General features: G+C 45.2%; 1 protein-coding gene across 7 annotated transcripts in view; it reads right to left on the bottom strand.

Moving 5' to 3' along the window:
• LOC137410963 (RNA-binding motif, single-stranded-interacting protein 1) overlaps positions 1-23,830 on the bottom strand; it is a 125,975-nt gene that overhangs the window by 17,965 nt on the left and 84,180 nt on the right. For 3 of the 7 annotated variants that reach the window (XM_078768927.1, XM_078768928.1, XM_078768930.1), the window contains exon 9: positions 14,501-14,584. In XM_078768927.1, the coding sequence (XP_078625053.1) occupies positions 14,501-14,584 (84 nt within the window). Of the gene's footprint in view, positions 1-10,722; positions 10,843-14,500; positions 14,585-18,005; positions 18,150-23,830 lie in introns of those variants that run through there. The other 4 variants (XM_078768924.1, XM_078768925.1, XM_078768922.1 and 1 more) reach the window with 3 other exon arrangements.

The following is a 23,830-nucleotide window of genomic DNA, read 5'->3' as shown; positions in this document are numbered from 1 at the left end:
CCAGAACCAGAAGCTTTAGATCTGAAAAACCAATCTGCTTCTAGCTTTTGATTGGTGAACAAATTAATTGACCCAATATGCATATTATTAAAATTTCAGGTCAATCACATGAACATTGATGATTTTATGTGATGCTAACCATTGACCTTTTGACAAAATTATTAATTTGCCTTCTCCATATTCTCATAATAAAGCTTTGGTGAAGATTCAAATGGTAAAAAGGTTACAGCTCTGACACAGACACTGCATACACACACGGACACACACACATACACGGACACACACACACACACACACACACACACACACTGGAAAGTATCTCGACATACTACGATCAATTGTAGTACACGTTTATTCACTCTGCCGATACAGGCCCGATTAACTGCAGCGCCATCCGAGCTGGGGCGTAGGGATACAATGCGGTCCCGGTGTAGGGATACAACGGTGAATATTTGCAGCTTCATACATGACATCCTCCCCTTTAAGTCCAAAATTACCAAGAGCAATACGTGCTAGATTTCAAGAATTGACATTTCAAAAGCAACATTTCCAAAACATGTGAAAATATGTGTGCAAACGATTATGAGAATAATGAAAATACGTGAAAATAGAACATGTGTCACCGTGAAAATAGAACATGTGTCACCGTGAAAAAAAACATCTTCAAAGATTCAACCGGTCGGGTGCTTTTCTCTCACGCATTGAGCGTCGCGGTGTACCAGTGGATACAGAGTCAGGGGTGATTCCTTTGGGTCGCGGTGTACCAGTGGATACAGAGTCCGAGGTGATTCCTTTGGGTCGCGGTGTACCAGTGGATACAGAGTCCGAGGTGATTCCTTTGGTCTCCACGAAGGGTGTAGCATTCGCAGAGGTTTTCGGAGCATCCAAGCCGGCTGGAGCGGCCACGACGATCTCCGGCAGTGGCGGGTCGAACTGTTGTTTTGACTGTGACGATGCTGCAGGCTCTATCGACTCACAGTGACGGTAGGTTATGTGGTCCTGATGTCGACGAATTTCGCGGCCGTCCTGCAGGCGAATCACGCAGGACAGTGGACCTGGCTTCTCGATGATGTCCCCCGGTAGCAACGTCGCACCTGCACCAAAATTTCGGGCAAACACTGGATCTCCAATGTTGATACATCGACTGTTGGACGTCTTATCGTGCACCAACTTTTGATTAAGCTGGCTCGGATAAACATTTGATGATATGTCTGGTTTGAGATTGTCAAGTGTCGATCTCACGTGTCATTTCATCAATAACTCAGAACGAGCTGCACCGGTTGTCGATTGTGGCGTGATGCGGTATTTGAACATGAGACGAGAAAGCTTTGTTTCCAGGGTTCCCTCCTGAAGTTTCTGCAATCCGGATTTGATGATTCCCATGGATCGTTCGGCCAAGCCATTTGAAGCCTGGTGATGTGGGCTGGCAAACTTATGTTTGATGCCGTTCCGACGTGTGAACTCGGCAAACTCGGCACTGGAAAAACACGAACCATTATCACTCACGATCATCCTGGGCAGACCATGAGTGGCGAAACAGCGTCTGAGTCTTTCGATGACAATGGCTGACGTAGTACCACGCGTCACATAGGCATCAATCCATTTTGTGTGCGCGTCCGTAATTATTAGAATCATGCTGCCGTTAATAGGCCCGGCATAATCGAGATGTAGGCGATGCCACGGTTCGCTGGGCCATTCCCACAGATGCAGTGGCGCTTTCACAGGTGTATTCCGGGTGCTCTGGCAGGGGTAACAATGTCGAACATGATGTTCGATATCAGCATCAAGATTCGGCCACCACACATAGTTTCTGGCGAGTGACTTCATCTTCACAATCCCGGGGTGACAGTCATGGAGTTCATCCATGACCCTGGAACGCAGATTTTTTGGGATCATGACACGACATCCCCAGAGTAGGCACCCATTTTCCACACCGAGTTCGTTTTTACATGCTTTAAAAGCCGCAAAATCTGGGTCACCCTCAGGTAGCAAATGCCATCCAAGCTGTACAGCCTGGACAGTTCTGGACAGAACGGGGTCTCGTCGAGTATGAGTGTGGATCTGGCCGGAATCGACAGCACAATCTTCCAGATGATCCATCAGTGCAATAATGGATCCTGGTGTAGGCGAATCATCAACGGATTCTGGAAGGGGTAACCGACTCATGGCATCTGCATTTGTGACAGACGAACCGGGCTTATAACATATGGTGTAGTCATAAGCAGCGATAAACAGGGACCAGCGGATGATCCTGGGCGGTAGTGTGTCAGATGTCGCCTTAGTTGGACCAAACAGACTGATCAGTGGCTTGTGATCAGTGCGAATCGTGAAATGATGTCCAAGAAGGTACTGGCGAAATTTGCTGACGCCGAAAACGTTTCCCAATCCTTCCTTGTCAAGTTGGGAATAGTTCTTCTCTGCCGGGGACAACATTCTGGATGCAAATGCAACCGGTCTTTCCGTACCGTCAGGCATCACGTGTGATAATACACTCCCCACTCCATACCGACAGGCATCACATGTCAGCACAAGATCCTTCTCTGGATCAAAATGAACGAGAACATTGGACGATTTGAGCAGATCCTTAGAGGTCTGGAATGCTGATTGTTCAGAAGACCCCAAGCTCCAGGAGACTCCTTTCCTCAAAAGCCGATAAATGGGGCCCAAAACATCGGTCACATTCGGGATGTAATGACCATAGAACTGAAGCAAACCGAGGTATGACTTCAATTCGGTCACGTCTCGTGGAGCAGGAGCATCCTTGATAGCTCGGACTTTCTCATCTGTCGGGTGTAGACCCTCGGCATCAATTGTATGACCCAGGTACGTGACTGATGGCACCATAAACTTGCACTTGTCTCGATGCAAACGTAGGCCGGAGTCCGAAATCTTCTTCAGAACTCTATCCAGGTTTTGTAGATGTTCCGCGTCCGTACGACCAGTAACCAGAATATCATCCTGGTAACAAACGACGTTGCGTTCGGCGGCAAACAAACTGTCCATGACACGCTGATAAATTCCAGGTGCAGATTTCACTCCAAAACTGAGTCGGTGGTACCTGTACAACCCACGATGCGTGTTGATGGTAAGATACTGTTTCGAATTCTCGTCCAAGCGGGGCTGTAGATAGGCGGATTTGAGATCGAGTTTCGTAAAAGTCTTGCCTCCCGTGAGACGAGCATAGAGGTCTTCGATCCTCGGGATTGGATATTTATCCAATGAAGAACACTTGTTCACGGTCATTTTATAATCTCCACATATGCGGATGGACTGGTCCGATTTTATGACCGGAACGATGGTCGCCGCCCATTCGGCATACTGGATTTGCTCGATGATCCCCAGATTTTCAAGATGATCCAGTTCCTTGTCAATCTGCTCCCGCAGGGTGAAAGGGACTGGGCGAGCTCTGCAAAATATAGGATTGGCATCCCGGTCAACCCTGAGTTTAGCCGTATGTCCTTTCAAGGTTCCAAGCTCATCCTTGAAGACATCCGGTACGTATCCAGCACATTTTTGAGTGTGTATGCTGCGGTAGGAGAAACGTTGGCTGCCCGGAGTTGATGAATGCTTTTCCACTTCAGTCGAATTATGCTCAACCAGTTCCTGCCGAGTAAGGAAGGGCCATTTCCAGGAATGACGATCAGGGGTAGGTGAAACTCACGATTATCGTAGCCCACCGTGACGTCACATGTACCGCAGGGAACAATCTTCTCACCTGTATAGGTGGAGAGTCCATAGGTAGTAGGTTTCAAATGGGGTCGGTCAGCATCACTCCACAGGTTTGTGAAAACAGCATGGCTGATGAGCGAGACGGCTGCACCAGTGTCGACCTCCATTTGCAATGGTCGATTGTTGACGACAACATTGGCAAGAAGAGGGTCCCGCCTATGGTGAGAATCAATATGAAGCAGGTCATACGATTCTGAGTTGTCGGAAACAGAGCTTACCTGGTCAAGCTCAGGTTCCTCCGAACCGATAAACTGATGAATCTTCTTGTCAGCAGCTATCCCTTTTCCCGATTTGCGAATGATGCAAGCTGGAGCAATATGGCCAGTTTTCGAACAGAAATGGCAGGTGGCATCTTTGAACCGACACGTCTCCAGGGGGTGCTTTCCGTTGCACCGAAAACATTTGTTGTGGGTTTGAGACTGCACTGGCTTCTGACGAGGAGCCTTGTTCCAACGTTTTGGCTGATCATGATCCAACCGATTCACAGCAGGGCTGGTACCAGACGAGCGAGTGGCACCGATGCTTGTAGCGTTGCGTTCAGCACTTTCCATGGAAATGGCGGTGTCTCTGGCATTTTGGAACGTCAGTCTTCTCTCCGCAAGCAGGCGTCTACGAGTGCGGTCATCGGACATGCCAACCACCAGCATATCGGGAGCATGTCATCAATCGTGCCCCAAACTCACACAGATGTGACAGTTTTTTGAGGTGTGCAATGAAGTCTGCGATCGACTGACCTTGCTGCTGTCTGCACATGTAAAAATTAAACCGACACAGGATGACTGAAGGAGATAGATTACAATGTTCCTTCAAAGCGGCCTTGAGCTCTGCATACGTGAGCCCTTGGATTGTCCGAGGCCGAATCAGGTTTTTAACGAGTGTGAACGTCTCACCCCCGCAAACGGACAGGAAGACGGCCTTCATCCGGCCTTCGGTCGCGATGCCGTTCGCCTCGAAGTAAAAAGACAACCGCTCAGAATACGTGTCAAAATCCCCCGCATGAGGGTCGAATTCATCGATATGGCCGAAAGAAGTCATGGTCTAGATGTTTATCCTCGTCGCCATGTAAAGTATCTCGGTCAAACTACGATCAATTATTGTAGTACACGTTTATTCACTCTGCCGATACAGGCCCGATAAACTGCAGCGACATCCGAGCTGGGGCGTAGGGATACAATGCGGTCCCGGTGTAGGGATACAACGGTGAATATTTGCAGCTTCATACATGACACACACACACACACACACACACACACACACACACACACACACACACACACACACACACACACCAATGACACCATTCAAAGACTTATCGGAAGTTACGCGAGGGGCGGCAATTTGACATCTCACCCCGAGCGTCATTTTTCCTCGATACGCCACTGCTCCACTGTACTTGCGATCTGTTTTTAAAATTCCCTCTAGATTATGGACAGAGATTGCGCATATTTCACATTGGTGAATGCTGTTCAGGCTGCTTTTGCAAGCCACGGTGTTACAGTAGCCAGAGCTCCCTTTTTGTTTTACGTACCCATTTTCTTCATTGACTAACATTTTTGTGCGATATAGTCAGTCCACCCCCCCCTCCCCCCTCCACACTCCTTCCCTTTTCTCTCTCCTCCCTGCTCCTTCCCCACCCCTCCTCACTTCTCTCTCCCCCTTTCCCCCTCCATCCTCCCTTCTTCTCTCCTCCCTCCTTTCTCTCTCCCCCTCCCACTCCACTCTCCTCCCTTCCTTCCTTCTCCTCACCGTTTCCCTCCCTCCCTTCCCTCCCTTCCCTTCTCCTCACCCCTTCCCTTCTCCTCCTCCACTCTCCCCCCTCTCCTCCCTACCCCTCGCCCTTCCTTCTCTCCTCCCCCTCCCCTCCCCTTCCCTCCTCTCCTCCCCTCCTCTCCCTCCATCCTCCCCTACCCCCCTCACTTCATATTCCCGTCAGGAAGCAACTCATTGTTACCCGGCAACGTTGGGTACTTTTGCTAGTATATATTATACATACATACACACACGTGAAGATGGTTACTTTGAGACCTGGGAGGACTCCGTTCTACCTTCTGAAACCCGCAAATGGAGATAACAACCGAAAAGAAAGAGAGGGTGGAAAGGGAAAAAGAAAGGAAGGTGAGTGTGGCGTCTTTTGAAAGCATGTAAAGGTGGAGGACCAGTGTGTTAGCAGCACTGGTTGTTGATGGACGTTAAATATCCCACAGTGTCCTTCAAAAACAATAGGTGAGCTATCCCCAGCATCCTGACAACATTCCAAATTCCTGCATTAACCAATAGGAGGGAGGGGAGCACTGCGTCAGAGGCAAAGCCATACCCAGTAAAGATGCAACACAGCTTGGTACTGCACATGAAATGCATGAGCAATTGAAAAAGGTTACAAGCGTTACGCCTAGGTCCCCCGTCGGTGAAGTGATGTGAGTTGACAAAGTGGAAGACGCAGAAAACATGCTCTGATATGATATTTCGCTCACAAGGTTCAGACATACATGGAGGCGGCCATCTTGGATTTTGACGTGGCGACCCAATTTTCAATGGCGTTCTTCCTTATGCCTAGATACACCCACACACCAGATTAGAAGTTGGTACTTCGCTTATTTTTCAAGATATTCCGCTCACAAGGTTCAGACGTACATGGCGGCGGCCATCTTGGATTTTGACGTGGCGACCCAATTTTCAATAGCGTTCTTCCTTATGCCTGGACACACCCACACACCAGATTAGAAGTTGGTACTTCGCTTATTTTTCAAGATATTTCGCTCACAAGTTTCAGACATATGGTGGCGGCCATCTTGGATTTTGACGTGGCGACCCAATTTTCAATAGCGTTCTTCCTTATGCCGAGATACACCCACACACCAGATTAGAAGTTGGTACTTCGCTTATTTTTCAAGATATTCATCTCACAAGGTTCAGATATACATGGCATCAGACATACATGGTGGCGGCCATCTTGGATTTTGACGTGGGTTGCACCCACACACCAAATTCGAATGCGGTCCTTCGCTTACGCACGCAAACACGCACGCACACATGCACGCACGGACGGGCGGACGGACGGACACACGGACGGAGGGGAAAACCATAGTCCCCCTTTCGCTCCGCTGTGCGACGGGGGACAAAAAGCTTGAAAACGAAATCTGAAAAAAGGTATGAATGTATTAAATTCAGAGAAAAAACTGGAGCATATTCCGTAAAGGCCCAATTGGCAATAAAGGGCCCGATTGTTTTCGTTTATTTTTAATACAAATTCAAGGCTCACAAAAGAGCAAAGTAACAGAAAATAAGGCAATACACTGACAGTATGGCATTAGAACAACAGACAGCTACAACAAAGGGTGGAGGGCTGCAACAAAGTTGAAAATATATGGGATAAAGAGCATGAGTGACCTGGAGGGAGTGAGGAGGGATGGATGAGATGGGGAAAAATACCTGAGGAGAGACTTTAGAAAACAGGTAGGCCACCAACATATATATGATGTGAAAGAAGCAGGCCTGGAGTTTTCTTCTTTGTGAGGGATGCAAATAATGTTGCAAGGTTTGGATTCCTTAGTGTTCATGAGTGACAGGATGGAAGCAGGAGCGCCAGCCCACATTGGAGAGCAGTGCTCCATGAGCTATGGATAAATGTCTTTTGGCTGTGATAAATTCAGATTTAACTATAACCGCATTCGGTAGAGTGCATATCTCCGCCATGTACCAAGGAAAGAAGGATTTGGCAACACAGAAGATGCCCACTTTGCAATGCTAGTTTTGATGTACAGTCTGCCCGGAAGAGGCAATAGCCGATGGTGAGGTTGAGCAGTTTGCCTGTCGGTTGGATGTTGTGTCATTTTCAAAGAGGAGAAAAGGGTTTTCCAGAGCATCAGAGGTCAACAATGTACACTAGTTACAGGAGTGGGCCTAAGGCACTGCCATGACACACTATAACCTCTGATGGGGAAATACATTAGAGGATTCTGGTGAGAGCTGGACGCTGACTGTGTGAATGGAAGAAGTCAGCAAGGCAGGATAAAAAGGTGGCCTTGTATTGTGCAGGCAGAAAGCTTGGCAAGCAGAGCAGGTACCTTGCTGGTAAGGGGCTCTATCCATCGTTGACAGAGAAGCAGCAGAATACAATATACCCAAAGTTTAGTGGCCAGGATGCAATCCCAGCCAAAAGTCAGAGATCAGGCTGTTTGAGAAAAGGAACAATTTTATGTCAGCTGTGATGATGCATTCCATGAATTTGCTTATTATATTGGAAACTAAATCGTTTACAGTATAGTTGAGAGGACATGTCTTTGCACCCTTATGTGCTGGAGTGATGTTGGCTATCGCCCAAGTAGAGGGTTGACAGCCAAATGTGAAGTGCAGGCTGAAGAAAGCAGTCAAGCATGTATGCAAGAGCAGCAGAGCATGATTTGAGGCCATGGCCACTGGTTTTGAGAGCATGGGACTGGGTCAATGCTGGCCAAAATATTCTCTACCTTTTTGAGTGAGAAAGTCAACGTTCAGGAAAGATTGTATGTGAGGAGATAACGTGGGGACAGAGTGCGATGGGTTGTATGCAAGCTTTGGCGGTAAACATCAAGTTGTTGGCATTCTGACTTGTTTTTAGCAAAGCTAGCTGTTATGCCGTTTGAAGTGAGGGAAGGACTGGAGTGGCTTGCCTAAGGGGTTTCAATGGCTAAGAATCAATCACGGACAGGTAGGCACTTCATCACAGGGTGCAGACATTTCTGCTGAGCAGCAATGGGAAATGCATCCACAATGAGGGTCAAGGCAACAAGGCTTTACCCACTCCACCACCCAGTTACTCAATGGAAGACCATACACACCAGACGTTTAACAAGGCCTCACAAGGACTTTGAAGGAGACAGATGGAGAGTTCAGCCATAAGGTTTGCCAGATGACGTTTTCTGGCTCACCTGAGGATGAACCCATATTTGCTGTGAGCTTTGTAGATTGTTGCAATAATATCACAAGAATGACTGCATTGTGCTCAGAACCTGTGACAAAATCTGGTAGCGGGTGATTGGAAACACGCATTTAATGCGCTATTAAAAATTAGCTTGACACCTGTCATCCATGGCACCCTCCCCACTGTTATATCAGAACGAACAGATTCATTACACAGTCATGGATTGTGTAACCCCAATATGGGGCTGTTCAAAAATAACATAATGCTATTTTTTCGAGAGCCGTCTACCGTACTTTTTGACAGACTTGGTTAAACATTACTGATAGTTTTAATTCGACATTGATTGGATTTCTCAGGGTACCTCATCGTGGGTAACACTCGACCCAAACAAAACCAAAGGAAAAACAAGTACAGATACATTCAAAGTACACCGCCCCCATGCCAAATAATTAAATATCCTACAGCGCGGCATTGCCAGGGCACCTCCGGCACCCCGCAATACCGCAGTGCAGCTCATTGAGGCTGCATTGGGAGGGAGAGGTGCACACTAATTGATTGATTAATCGTATAATTAAAATCAATAAAAGATTATCACAAAATATTTTCTTAATCAATTGGCTAATAGCATAACTAAACCACTAGTGCTTCATCTGAAGATGTATCTTTCAGAAATTTAATTAAGTCATTAATAAAAAATTAAATAATTAATTGATTAATCAATAAATAATTAATCGATTAAATAATTAATCAATAAATCAAAAATATACTTGATAGCCACATCACTTGGTCACTGTCATGTCCAAATATTAGCTTCCCAGCTCAAAAGGTGCCTGAGATATTGGCCAAATGAGAAAGAAAATAAATAAATGATTAATAATGAAAATAAATAAATAATAATCATTAAAAAATTTAATTATTAATCAATTCGGTCATAGAACACATAAACCACCACCATTTCATCAGAATCTGTAACTTTAAAAAAAAAACATTTTTTAGTCATTAATCGAATAATTAAATAATTAATCGATTAATTGATTAATTAATAAATCAAAAATAGCCTTTGCAGCCAAATCACCTGGTCATTGGCATGTCCAAATATCAGCTTCCTAACTCAAAAGGTGCCTGAGTTAATGGTCAGAAGAGAAAGGAAATTTAATTAATTAAATAAGTACTTAATTAATCGCTAATAATTAAATAACTCCTCAATTAATTGATTAATCAAAAAACAAAAAATATCATTTTTGACAAAGGACTTGCTCACTACTGTGCCGAAATTTCAGCTTCCTAGCTCAAAGGATGGCTGAGATATCGCCTGGACAAACAAACAAGAAAGAAAACAAACAAACAAGTAAACAAGAAAACAAGTAAACTACCAGAGTGAAAACTGAGTACTCCATTTCAGCGTGCGTCACTGCCGAGCCCCCTTCGGTGCCCGGCAATGACGATTTGCAATGCCTGGAGATGGCATAGGAAAGGTGCGGTGTACAATGATGCAACAAACCTGAGCAGTGTATAATCAGCAGAGGCCCACAGGCCTGATTGTCTTCCACCCACCAGAAAAGCAAGATGGCGGCCATATTATTTTGTCTGGGTGCCATCGTCATGGTGGGTGAAGTCAAGCGACAAATGTGGGTGGGGTCCGACCAGTGGGTGCACATTTTAAAAATCAACCCCCCCCCCCCAACACGAACCAAACAACAACAACAACAACAACAACAACAACAACAACAACAACAAGAATGCAGAGCTCTTGTAGATCTGTGACTAAAAATGATTTTCATATTAAAATCATTTTATTTGATTATTGGGTGGCAGTATCATTCAAAGCAGTAAATGATTAAATTGGTGAAATATGATCACATTTGCACACACGTAACAGCTCTCATTGCTGTATTCTATGCTAAAGACTAAATAATTATTGAGGCACCCATTAATATGAGTTGCAGCAATGGATTGATGATGTCATCATGGTATGAATTGGTATTCGAGTTGTTTTGCAGTCAAAGCAATTTCAAATCTCTGCAATGTTGTGGAGATGAAGGAAGACGAGTAATTTGTCATAGTTGGGAAGATACGTATTCAAAAATGAGGGGCACCAGCACAAAAGGCAAGGCTCAGGTTGAAAGTTTCAGTTACCGAGTGGCCTCCTCCAGGACTGTGCAGGCATAGTGTGCCAGGTGTTCTGAACCAGCCCAAGAAGGGGAATCACGTGACTGTGATGTGCAAATGGTGAGACAAACAGGTTATCTGTTAAAACTCATATTTCGAACAAAACCTGGATGGAAACAACACTGTTACCTACAAGTTCAACACCTGTGAGTACTCCAGATTATTTATGCCAGTTATTCTACAGAATGTTGAGTGGCCTGTTTTCAGGTTTTTTCCAAACTAATTTGCAATGGTCTATCAGGATCATGGGATCCACAAGTTCCTTGTGCCCATATAACAGCATAAAGTAGTTGAGTCTGGGGGAAAAAAACCATCTGGCCCCTGATTCGGTTTGAGATTGAAAGTACAACCAACTTTGACAATCATTTCCAGTAAGCCTAATGCCCAGCATTTCGAGCACGAGTCTTTATCAAGGAATATGTGTGCAACATGCATGACGTATTAAATGAGAGAACAAGTAAATCAGGAGTGAGAACCAAGGGATAAGCTGGAAAGATGTACAGGAGTAAGGGGGTAGTAAGGAGTAAAGGGGCAGGGAAGAGGGGGTTGGGTTCAGCACAAATTTTGGATCCAAATTAGTTGGGTTCAGCACAAATATGAAGGAATACTTCTCATTAATGCTAATCCAATTGAAGACGATGTCAGTGCAACAACAACAACATGCATTTTAAGGCCATTTTCCCTGCTAGAGCGGGGGTTAGCCAGTGCAGTTGTGCATGTGGTTGTCAGTGCATTATTCCAAAATGTCCACAGAAAGTGTGTGTCTACTCAGGAGAAACCAACCTCAAGAATGCTCAACCTCAAGAATGCTCAACCTCAAGAATGATATTTCTAACTTGTCTCCCTCCTCGAAAACCATGATGGCACCTTGTTAAGTCTGTCTCTGGTGTATGCTATCATCCCATCCCTTCCCTCTCTTCAAAAAGCACCACAGCCAACTCCGCTCGTGAGAAGGCCGAATACCTCAATTCTGTGCTTGCTTCCAAATCTTGTGTCTCCAACATCTCAATCTCTGAACCCATCCTTCCCTGTCGTACACAACTGCTCCTGGACTCTGTGTCTTTTGCACCTGAAAAGTTGGAGAAGGTTCTTTCAACCCTAGACTCTGACTCTGCAACTAAGCCAAAAAGCATCAGCTCACGTATCCAAAAATCCTGCTCTGCTGCTCGTTCACATTCTCTCTCTGTCCTTTTCACCTTGCCATTTGCATGAGGTCATCTTCCTTTTGCTTGTAAATCCGCAATCACTGCATTACATTAAAAGGTGCAAAAACTGATCCCCCTTAACTATAGACCTGTCAGCTTATTTCCAATCATAAGCAAAGTCATGCAATCCATTATCAAAGTTGATATGAAATCCTTCCTTTTCTACCACAACCTCATCTCAGATCACCAATTTGGATTCAGACCAGGTCACTCCACCATGGACATTCTGCTTCTACTCACCCAACAATGGATGGAGGACCTCAATGCCAGACATGAGATCAGGGCCGCTCTCTGAACATATCTCATGCTTTTGATACAGTCTGGCATCCTGCTTTATCATCCAAACTGTCTGTCTCTGGTATCCAAAGCCAACTCCACACATGGTTCACTGACGTCTTCTACTCTCTTAGTCAATGTGTGGCTCTCACGGAATCCTTACATCTCCTCTCCCTGTCAAGGCTGGAGTGCCTCAAGGCAGTGTTCTGGGCCCAGTCCTATTCATGATCTTCATCAATGATCTCTCTGACTCTCTGAAAAATCCTCTTTATCTATTTGCCGATGACTCCACCCTCTGCCATGACATCCCTCATCCTTCAGACCGGCAAGCTGCAGCCTCTCCCCTCTCTTCAGTCATTGACAAAATCACAATCTGGTAAAACACTTGAAATATGTCTTTCAATCCTGATAAATCCCACATTCTCGCTATATCTCTCTGAAAAGACCGTATAGCAACCCATTCTTTCCCATTCCCCTTATCTACTTTCTAAACAATGCTATTGAGGAAGTTCAATCATTCAAATGCCTGGGTCTCACTATCAGCCATGATTCTTACTTGGGCAAACCATATTTCAAAGTCGCCCTCCAAAGCTTGCCACTGACCTTCCTTGGCACATCTGAACTCCAATCCAAGTACAAGGTCTTCATCCGCAGCCTGATGGAGTACTGCTCTCCCCTCAGGGCGAGCACCCCACTTCATGTATTGTGCAGCTTGATGCCATGGAAACCAAGGCCTTCAAGATATTTTGGAATCTCCCATGATGAAGCTGTGTTTATGGGTCTTTCACTTCACCATCGCAGACAGGACGTTGGTCTCTCTGTCTTCTACCACCCCCTTTCTGCTCTTTCCATGCTTTTTTCCCCACCCCCAGGTTTCTGCAGGTCACAATTTCAAAGGGTTGAAATTGCTTCACTTTATCTGTCTGTCTGTCTAAAGACGTCAGTTTATCATTGAGGAACTACATAAAATGAATTTAATTATATATATTGAATAGTGCAGAACACTAATTGGAACATGAATCGGCCCATAGCAGTATTTTGGCTCTAAATTTGGCAAATTGGATGGAATCTCATCTCGAGCGCACACGAGTAGAGAGGAGTAAGGTAATTTTTTTACTCTGTCTGCCTGTCAGACAGTCAAACAAAATTGAAAATCATTTGATACAGGAGATTTACTGTTGTAAGGACGTCATAAAGGACACAATCACCAGGCATTAATGAACTAATTTAACATTAAACAAGGTGGTGTAAAAGACGGTGCATCAGCAGTGGTAAACTCCCGAAACAAGTTTATTTTGTCTTTTTTCCTGCAGCCTTTAAAGTCTTTATTTTATTTCAATTGGATTGTATTTTTCAACACTAGAACACACATCACCTTCTTGGCACTTTTAACAGTTTAGCAGTACTTGGACAAAATATCACGCCATATTAAGTCATCACAACCAATCAAATTTGCCGCTCAATCTCTCAGCGTTGGGGGATATCGAGATTCAGATAAAATGGTGGCTCGTAGGAAATATCGATCTGCTCGGAAACAACAATAAGCAAAAGTTTAAAAGGCTTTTTCCATGTCTTTTCTCAAGACTATGTGGGGTAAGGTGTTCTATGAATGCTCTAATTCTATATTCTGCTGTTAAGATACTTTTGTTGCTTGCTTAGAACGCTGTACAAATTTCCTTTTAAACTTTTTGTTGATGGTGGCACAGGAAACATGCTTTATTCACATTATTTACTTATTCATCTTACTCTGAATGTAAACTCTTTGTTGAGCCTCAATTTTCTAGTAAATAAAAGCCTGGGGTAATCCAATGAGGTCAGTGGTTGGGAGGGTTTGCCAAAACTTGTGGGGCTGAGGAAGTCTACATGACAGAATTGGTTCACCAGCTGATTTTGTCGAAGAGACAAAGTTTATAGCTGTGGAGAAACAAGTAAGTAAAGTAAATCCTGAGGAAGAAAAGGTTTCCACATTATCTTGAGAAGCTGCAGCCACCTGAATGGAAAAACTGGTGAGATCAGTAAATGAAGACAGGTGGGAAACTGTTGAAGAATGGAAAAGTTATCTGATGCAAATATAATTTCATGCAAACAGTATTAACAAATAAAATGTGAAGAGGTACGGTGAATATAAAGGATAACATAAATACAAAAATCCAAAGTTTTGCATGCATTCCTGTGCTGAATGCAGCAGTTCTGAGTATAAGCAATTGTCCAAGAGTTTTACCTCGGATGGGACAGGCGTAGAAGGCACAGGCGTATAGGAAGTAATATACGGTGATGACATAGAGGCTCCCATTGATGCCAGATACTGTGCAGGTAAGTGGGAAAAGCAATGATGAGAAATCATACAACGTCCCCACAGTTATGCTTAACATGTACAGTCATCTTTGTGATATATTGGAAGAGCCCGTTGAAGATTAACCCAATAAGAATAAGAGGAAGAAGAAGTCGTTTTTTTGTATTTTAGGCTTTCCTCGATGATGAGAGGATAGCATCAACTGCCATTGAGCTATGAAAATCCATCCCAATGTAGTAAATATCTTAACCTCCCCCCTCCCCCCCCAAAAAAAATATTAATTGCCTATTGGAGAGAATCTTAGGCTTTCCTCGATGATGAGAGGATAGCATCAACTGCCATTGAGCTATGAAAATCCATCCCAATGTAGTAAATATCTTAACCTCCCCCCTCCCCCCCCAAAAAATATTAATTGCCTATTGGAGAGAATCTTAGTTGAAAGTGATTTTCACCCCTCAGCCGAAATTGGGCTAAGGGGTATTGTCGTCACGGGCGCCCAGGCATCCGTCAACTTTTGGTTTCGGTCAATTTCAAGGAGAACGGATTATCCGATGAAATCCATTTTGGCAGTGTGTGTTGGGGTTGAGTAGAGGAAGGCTCATGGGCATGCTGCGATTTTCAATATGGCCGCGATGGCAGCCATCTTGAAATTGGTTTCCATCAATTTCAAGCAGAACGGCTTGTCCGATTCAATCCATTTTTGCAGTGTGTGTTGGGGTTGAGTAGAGGAAGGTTCCTTTCGGAAATGGGCGCGCTGCGATTTTCAATATGGCCGCCATGGCAGCCATCTTGAAATTGGTTTCCACCACGCATGGGCTGAGGGGTTGCGCCCGCTTTGCGGTGCTATTTTTATACATTACTTTACCATAATCACTAGCTATTTATGTTCAAGATCAATCAACTATTTCATATGCAAACTATTCACAAGAGTTATTTTATGTATAGACCTGTCCACAAGTAACTTGTTGAAGAGCCGGGCTCTTGCTTGAGACGGACGAAGTGACGGGCAAGACACAAACTCGTCGGAGAAGATGTTTATTGTAAAAACCAACTCGGGAACTCTGAAAAGCCCATTTATCGGGCTGCATATATATCCCAACCCGAAAGCATAACCGAAACCGAAAGCCACGCCTCTCAGGCGAGGCGCGTTTCGGTGGTCACGTGACCGACAGGTGCAAAGGACCATAACCGCACGCGCGGCACGCTTTGGTGGTCACGTGACCGGCCACCCCGGCGCCGAGGCTGTCCGCCGGTGACGTCACCGGCTGGAGCAAGGAGATTCTGCCGCTGGTCTCGCTTGGGGGACCCATGGGTCGCTACATTGTGACGTATTTAAAACCAGAGAGATCATAAAACACCATACCCCACACAGTCTTGAGAAAGAACACGGGATTGCGTACAATTTGCCAAATTCAGAGCCAAAGTACTGCTAAAATGTAGGTCCATGTTCCGATTCATGTTCTGCATCATGTTCTGCAATGTTCAAAATATAACATTCAATTTAACGAAGTTGTAACTTGATCGTCGACTGACATCTGTAGATAGACAGACATAGAGAACCAATTGATTCACCCCGCTTTTCGCTTCGCGTGCGGGGTAATAATGGAAATATCCGTCGGCGGTTAGCTCATCCAACAATCTGGATCTCATTAACGAAAATCTGAGAACAAATTGCCTGTATCACTCGGCTAGTTTTCCCACTACATACAGCATGTGATGCAACACTCATTTTACATGACACAACCAAAACAAGAAAAGAACAGACAAACTTGAATGAGCAAGCTACTTTGCTACGAGCAAGATAATGTACCCGTCTCTGGTTATTGAAATTCCACAAAAATGCAATTAAACAACAAAAAAATTGGTGTGTTTTTAAAGTCCGATACAAATTAAAATGCCACACTCAACACTTCCAATGTACTTGCACTACTTCATTAACGGCCCCATTTACTCCCACCTTATTGGGTCAGCCAGGAAACGTTTTTGCCCCAAGCCTTTCACGACCGGCTGAAGGTGGCAGCAATTTGTAATTTGTTCAGGGTGTCGGCTATATTCACCTACTCTTTGTGAGACACCATGGGACCTGTTACATCCACTAACAACCATTGCTGGCAGACAGGTCTTCCGGCTTAATGTCCTTCCAATGGACAACACACACAGCGCTACATCACTCTGTCCGTGAAACACTTGCTGGTTGCTAGTCTACAGCTGCGTCGAGATGCAAACCCAGGCTAGACACCTTTCGGCTGTTCTGGCACCCTTACACACAAAACTTCAAAATTAATTATGAAACAAGCCCGTGAAGCCTCGTTATGTTACCTCTTACATTCTAAAGTGATTCATGTCTTCAACCTCTTTCAGATTATCCAAGTTAAATTGTGCTAACTTAAAATCATATTAGCAATTCAAATAATTTATTTTCTTGGTGTGCATACAGACTGCCTGAAATATAAATTGGTTTAGTTAGTCTGCCCAACTGGGAGGAGTTGACCTTGGATTAGCCACCCTCGATATGGTAGCCAACCACCAGAAGAAACCCAAAACGGCTCTGTAATAGGGCCATTTCAGATTAGCTTCCTCCCTGGAAAGTGTTCTGTGTATGTTTATTTTGCATTCTGCAAAATCTCATGCATTTATCCAAAGTGCACAATCGCTTTATATGATGTCGTATATAGCAGCTCCACTATCACCGGTATTCAAATTAGTCCACCTCACAAGGTAATTTAAAAAAAAACCATGTTTGGTTTTCCAGGCTTTTAAAAATGAACTTCTTCTTCTTCGAATATAAACTGATAGTGTGCTATCATAGTTATCATAGTTATCCCTGAGACTCATCAGCATTCATGTAACCTCATCCAACTTCCACATTTTGCTTCAGGGAATCATAATGACTGACTGCACCATAGTTCATTTCATCAACAGGAAACATGCTTTCTGGCGTTTACATCTTACAACTGTATAAATTGGGATAAATATGGCTCATTGCATTGAAATGTTTTACACATTTGAAGGCAATATATATATATGTGTATACAGTGGAACCTTGACTTACGAGTTTAATTCGTTCTGTGACCGAGCTCGTAACTCAATTTGCTCGTTTCTCAAATCAAATTTCCCCATTAAAATGCATTGAAATGCTATTAATCCGTTCCAGCCCGCCAAAAACCACACCAATTTTTTTTTTAATATGCAGTATATATAAAAATATCTCGCGCTTTATATTTCACCTGTATGCAGCATACAAGTTGGCAGGATGGCCTGGACTGGAGGTACGCACACTTGACTCTAAACTGTCCAGCCTGGGTTTGAATCCCGACCCAGCTATAACCTGTCATGTCGGTGTTTCACAGGCAGTGTGATTCATCAATGTGTGTACCGCTAAACTGGGCGCCCCGTTTGCGTCCCATTAGTTGTTGGATGTTAAGGATCTCACCGTGTCTTCCACAAAGAGAAGGCGAGCTATCGCCGGCACTCTGAACAAGTTGTGGCCTGGCATGCTCTTCTCCTCTGCCGTTATATACGTCCTCCTCGGCATCTTTTTCCAGAAGAGCCCTGTCTTGTCACAGTTGAAGATTTGCTGGGGGATGTATCGTTCGGCTTCTATCAGTTCGGCAAAAGTTATAATAAAATCTTCAGCTGCCTTCACATCTGCCTCACCAAGTCGACAACACGCACACCTCGCTCATGTTTTTCGACGATTGCGTGTTTTATATCCAAGCACATCATCCTCTTCTTCTTCTCAGTACTGCCCTTGGCACTCAATTACTTAGGACCCATGGTTAAAACTAAGAAATTTTCCAAAATAACCAACATGCGAAAACAAAACAGCAGCAATATACGGCAGATATGCTTGCACGGCAAGATAACAACGTGACCGGAACCCACCTGGTGGCGGCTGGCGTAAGCTCCAAAATAACCAACATGCGAAAACAAAACAGCAGCGATATACGGCAGATATGCTTGCACGGCAAGATAACCACGTGACCGGAACCCACCTGGTGGCGGCTGGCGTAACCTCCAAAATAACCAACATGCGAAAACAAAACAGCAGCGATATACGGCAGATATGCTTGCACGGCAAGATAACCACGTGACCGGAACCCACCTGGTGGCGGGTGGCGTAAGCTCGTAACTCAGATCTCGGCTCGCATCTCAAAGCAATAAACCGCCCGAGCGACGGCTCGTATCTCGGAAAACTCGTAAGTTGGTGCACTCGTAAGTCAAGGTTCCACTGTATATATATATTCGTACATCAATACAGAAATATCGAATTTACATAAGTATTCAATCTTATTTGAATTTACAAATTTGAATTTACATGCCTCCTCCCCACTTCGTCTCCCTTCTATCTCATACCTCCACCCCCCCAAACCTTCTACTTTCCTCTGCCCCCCCTCAAACAACCCCTCACTGTGCCGCATCCCTTCACCATCAAACCTTTCATCCTCCTCATCCTTCCCTTTCTTGGAACTCTTCTGCAACATCTGAAACACTATCAACTGCTCTCCCTACCTCCCCCTCTCATCCTTCATCTTACCCTACTCCTCCCCTCCCCTGTCCTGTACCCGATGCTCCCCCTCTCTCTTCATTAACGGTATGGACCTCAAACATCCGGGGCCTTCGCTCAAACCTGACTGATCTCTCCATACAGGTTGCTTCTGACAATCCAGACTTGATCTGCTTAACAGAGACTTTCCTCCTTCAAGATGTCTCTGATTCCTTAATATCTCTTCCTGGTTACTCCCTCCTCCGGTATGATAGACCTGAGCCTCGGCCTGGTGGTGGGGTGGCTATCTTTGTCAAAAACTCTCTTCCTCACTCCCCTTGCACTGCTCTCTTTCCTCCTCACCCGCAGGAGTACCTCTGGTTACGGCTTCCTCTCCGCTCCCACCTTTTGTTCATATGTGTTCTGTACCGTCCCCTAAACAGTGATGACTCCATCTACATTTCAATGTCTGACAACATGGACCAACTTCTATCCACTCATTCCAACTCTCTCTTCCTCATATGTGGTGACTTCAACTGTCATCATGCCACCTGGTTGGGTGTGGGTTCCTCTCTCACTAGTCATGGCACCTCAGCAAAGGACTTCTGTGACTCACTGGGATTGACACAATCTGTCAATTTCCCGACCCGGATCTCAGCCAATGGAGTATCTTCTCTTCTAGACTTGGTTATGACAAACTTCCCTGCTAATGTCTGCTGCTCTTCTTCTGCTCCAATCGGTTCTTCTGATCATGTGCTTGTCAAAGTGGACATCTCTCTGGCCATTCTCAGAGAGCCTCCTCAGCGTCGACGAGTCTGGCATTTCACTCAGGCCGACTGGGACGGTCTTCAAGCAGCCATCAATCGTCTGGATTAGTCTCCCATCTCCACTGCCTCTGACATCAATTCTTCCTGGGAATTCTTCCAAAGCAAACTGATCTCTCTCATGCACAGATTTATCCCATCTCGCCTTCAATTGTCTTACCCTTCCTCCCGTCCATGGTACACTGAATCTTGTGGTGAGGCAGTTGCCCTGAAACAACTTGCCTTTGCCTCTTGGAAGGCTAATCCAACTGAAGGAAATCTCAGTTCCTTCCACCAAGCTCGGAACAAGTGTGTGTCTACCCTCAGGAGTGCCAGGAAGCACTATCTCTCCTCACTCAAGAATGAACTCTCAAACCTGTCTCCTTCCTCCAAATCCTGGTGGCGTCTGGTCAAATCCGTTTCTGGTGTTTGTTCCCCCTCCATCCCCTCCCTTACCTCAAATGGCCACACAGTTGACATCGCACGTGACAAAGCCGAATGCCTCAACTCTGTGTTCGCCTCGAAATCCTTAGTCCCAAACCCATCTCTCTCTGTTCCCACCTTTCCCAGTCGAACCCAACTGCTCCTGGACTCTGTGTCCTTCTCTCCTGACAAGGTGGAGGAGTTTTTGTCAAACCTCGACTCTGATTCTGCAACTGGACCAGACGGCATCAGCCCACGGGTCCTAAAATCCTGCTCTGCCGCTCTATCTCACCCTCTCTCTGTTCTTTTCACCCTATCTTTTGCTCAAGGTCATCTGCCAGCATCCTGGAAATCAGCTAACATTACCGCTTTACACAAAAAAGGTGCAAAAACAGATCCTTGCAACTACAGACCAATCAGCCTGCTCCCAATTATCAGCAAAGTCATGGAATCCATCATTGCTTCGGATATGAAATCTTTCCTCTTCTCCAATGGCTTGATCTCTGATCATCAATTTGGTTTCAGACCAGGTCACTCTACTCTGGACATGCTGCTTCTGCTGTCTCAACAATGGATGGAGGTCCTCAATGCCAAACAGGAAATCAGAGCTGTCTCCCTTGACATATCAAGGGCCTTTGATACGGTCTGGCACCCAGCTCTGCTCACCAAACTCTCCTCCTATGGTATCCATGGAAATCTCCATGCATGGCTTGCGGACTTCCTCTCTGGTCGTAGTCAACGTGTGGCCCTGAATGGATTTCTCTCATCTCCCCTTCCTGTTCAGGCTGGAGTTCCCCAAGGAAGTGTGCTGGGCCCTGTGCTTTTTCTGGTCTTTATCAATGATCTCTCTGACTCTCTGGAAAATCCTCTCTATCTCTTTGCTGATGACTCCACTCTCTGCCGCTCCATTCCTCTTCCCTCAGATCGGCAGTCTGCAGCCTCCTCACTCTCTGAAGACCTGGACAAAATCACAGACTGGTCAAACAAGTGGAACATGTCTTTCAATCCTGACAAATCTCACTCTCTTACTATGTCTCTCCGAAAAGATCGACTGGACAACCCTCCCATCTACTTTCTCAACAATCCTCTCCAAGAAGTTCTGTCACTCAAGCTTTTGGGTCTCACTATCTGCCATGATCTTTCTTGGGAAAACCACATTTCCAAGCTGGCCTCCAAAGCCAGTCGCCGACTGGGCATCCTCCGTCGTGCGAAGTCCTTCCTCGGCACACCTGAGCTCCTCACCACATACAAGGCTTTCATCCGCAGCTCAATGGAATACTGTTCTCCCCTATGGGCTGGTGCTCCTGGCTCACACCTGGCTCGGCTTCACGCTGTTGAATCCAAAGCTTTCAAAATCATTGGAATCTCCCGCGATGAAGCTATCTCTGAGGGCCTTTCACTCACTCACCGCAGGCAGGTAGGTGGCCTTTCTGTCTTCTACCGACTCCTCTCCGGCCTTGCTCCCCCAGCTCTCTCTGTGCTCTGTCCCCCAAATATTCCTACAGGTCGCACAAGATCTGCCAGCAACCCTCTGATGGTTAAACTGCCGAAATCTCGGCTCTCTGCTCACCTTCACTCTTTCATTCCTCTTTTCTCCCGCCTGTGGAACAAACTCCCACACTCCCTTCAATCCCTCTCCTCCCTCCAGGTCTTTAAAACAGCTGTTCATCACCATCTCTTATCTTCCCCCATCCATAACCTTGATCTTTTCTACCCCCACTAATTCACCCCAGATCCACCTTGTTTGAAATTCCAACTTCTTTCCTGGAAATCCTGGCAGTGTCCATATGTTTATACCTCTCCCACCCCCCCCCCCCTTTACATGCCTCCCCCCCAAAGCCCTCTCCCTCCCACAGATCTCTCGATGTCTCCATGTCTCTCGGTCCCTGCTCTCAAATGTTGTGTTTGTGTCCTTCCCCCTCTCTCCCCATCTTGTCTACCGCTCCCGATGTTATTTGTTTTATGTGTCTGTTTGTCTTTCTGTGTGATTAATGTTCGCTCTTTCACGAGCCTCGATCTTGTATACAAAAAAACAAAAAAAAAAAAAAAAAAAATTTTACATAAGTCGAATTTACATAAGTATTCAGATTAGCTTCCTCCCTGGAAAGTGTTCTGTATATGTTTATTTTGCATTCTGCAAAATCTCATGCATTTATCCAAAGTGCACAATCGCTTTATATGATCGACTTTTGCTGGTTCCCTACATATGAGAGCCCCCCCCCCCACACCCCCCAAACCCCAAGTCAATACTTCGTGGAATCGACTTTGGCAGTGATTACAGCTTCGAGTCTTCTTCGGATTGTCCGTATGAGGTTTGCACATCTGGATTTAGGGAGTTTCTCCCATTCCTACTTGCAGATTTGCTCAAGCTCTGCCAAATTGTATGGGGAACGTTGGTGAACAGCAATCTTAAAGTCTTTCCACAGATTCTCAATGGGATTCAAGTCTGGGCTTTAGCTGGGCCGGCCACTCAAGGACATTCATGTTCTTGTTCTCAAGCCATTTCAGTGTTGCTTTGACTGTATGCTTGGAGTCATTGACCTGTTGGAATGTAAATCTTTGCAGCCATCTAACATTTTTTGCACTCTGAGCTAAATTCTCCTCAAGGAATTGCCTGTATTTCACTCCATTCATTGTTCCCTCTATCCTTACAATTCTCCCAGTCCCTGCCGCTAAAAAGCATCCCCATAGCATGATGCTGCCACCACCATGCTTCACGGTAGGGATGGTGTTAGATGGGTGATGAGATGTGCTCGACTTCTGCCAGACACGGCACTTTGCATTCAGGCCAAATAGATCAATTTTCATCTAATCAGACTGAATGAATGAATGAATGAATGATCGTTTTGAGGCCATTTTTCTCTGCTGGAGCGGGGGTTAGCCTTTTCATCTCATCAGACTAAAGAATGTTTTTCCTCATGCTCTGAGAGTCTTTCACATGCCTTTTTGCAAACTCCAGGTGTGCTGTCATGTGCCTCTTTCTCAGGATGGCTTCTGTCTGGCCATTTTCCCATAAAGCCTAGATTTGTGAAGTGCTGAAGAGACTGTTGCCCTTCTGGCAGGTTCTCCCATCTCAGCCAGGTAACTCTGTAGTTCTGTCAAAATGGTCAATGGGTTCTTGGTCACCTCCCTCACCAAGGTCCTTCTTGCTCAGTTGCTCAGTTTGGTCAGACGGCCAGCTCTAGGAAGAGTCTGAATAGTTCCATATTATTTAAATTTCCTAACGATGGAGCTCACTATGCTCTTGGGAACTTTCAACACTCTAAAAATTGTTTTATACCCTTCCCCAGATCTATGCCTCCTCATAATTATATATCGGAGTTCTACGGACAGTTCGTTGGACTTCATGGTAGAGTTTCTGCTTTGAAATTCACTGTCAACTATGAGACCATATATAGAAAGGTGTGTTTTCTTCTAAATCATGTTCAATCCATTGAATTTGGCACAGGTGGAATCTAATCAGGTTGTAGAGACATCTCAAGGATGATCAAAGGAAATTGGATGCACCTGAGCTCAATTTGGAGTGTCATAGTAAAGGGGTTGAAT

Source organism: Myxine glutinosa, unplaced genomic scaffold (genome assembly GCF_964187855.1).
Source record: "Myxine glutinosa unplaced genomic scaffold, kmMyxGlut1.1 SCAFFOLD_712, whole genome shotgun sequence".
In the NCBI taxonomy this organism is placed as follows: Eukaryota; Metazoa; Chordata; class Myxini; order Myxiniformes; family Myxinidae; genus Myxine; species Myxine glutinosa.
Note: the sequence above shows the minus strand (reverse complement) of the source record. Positions and strands in the feature narration are given on the sequence as shown.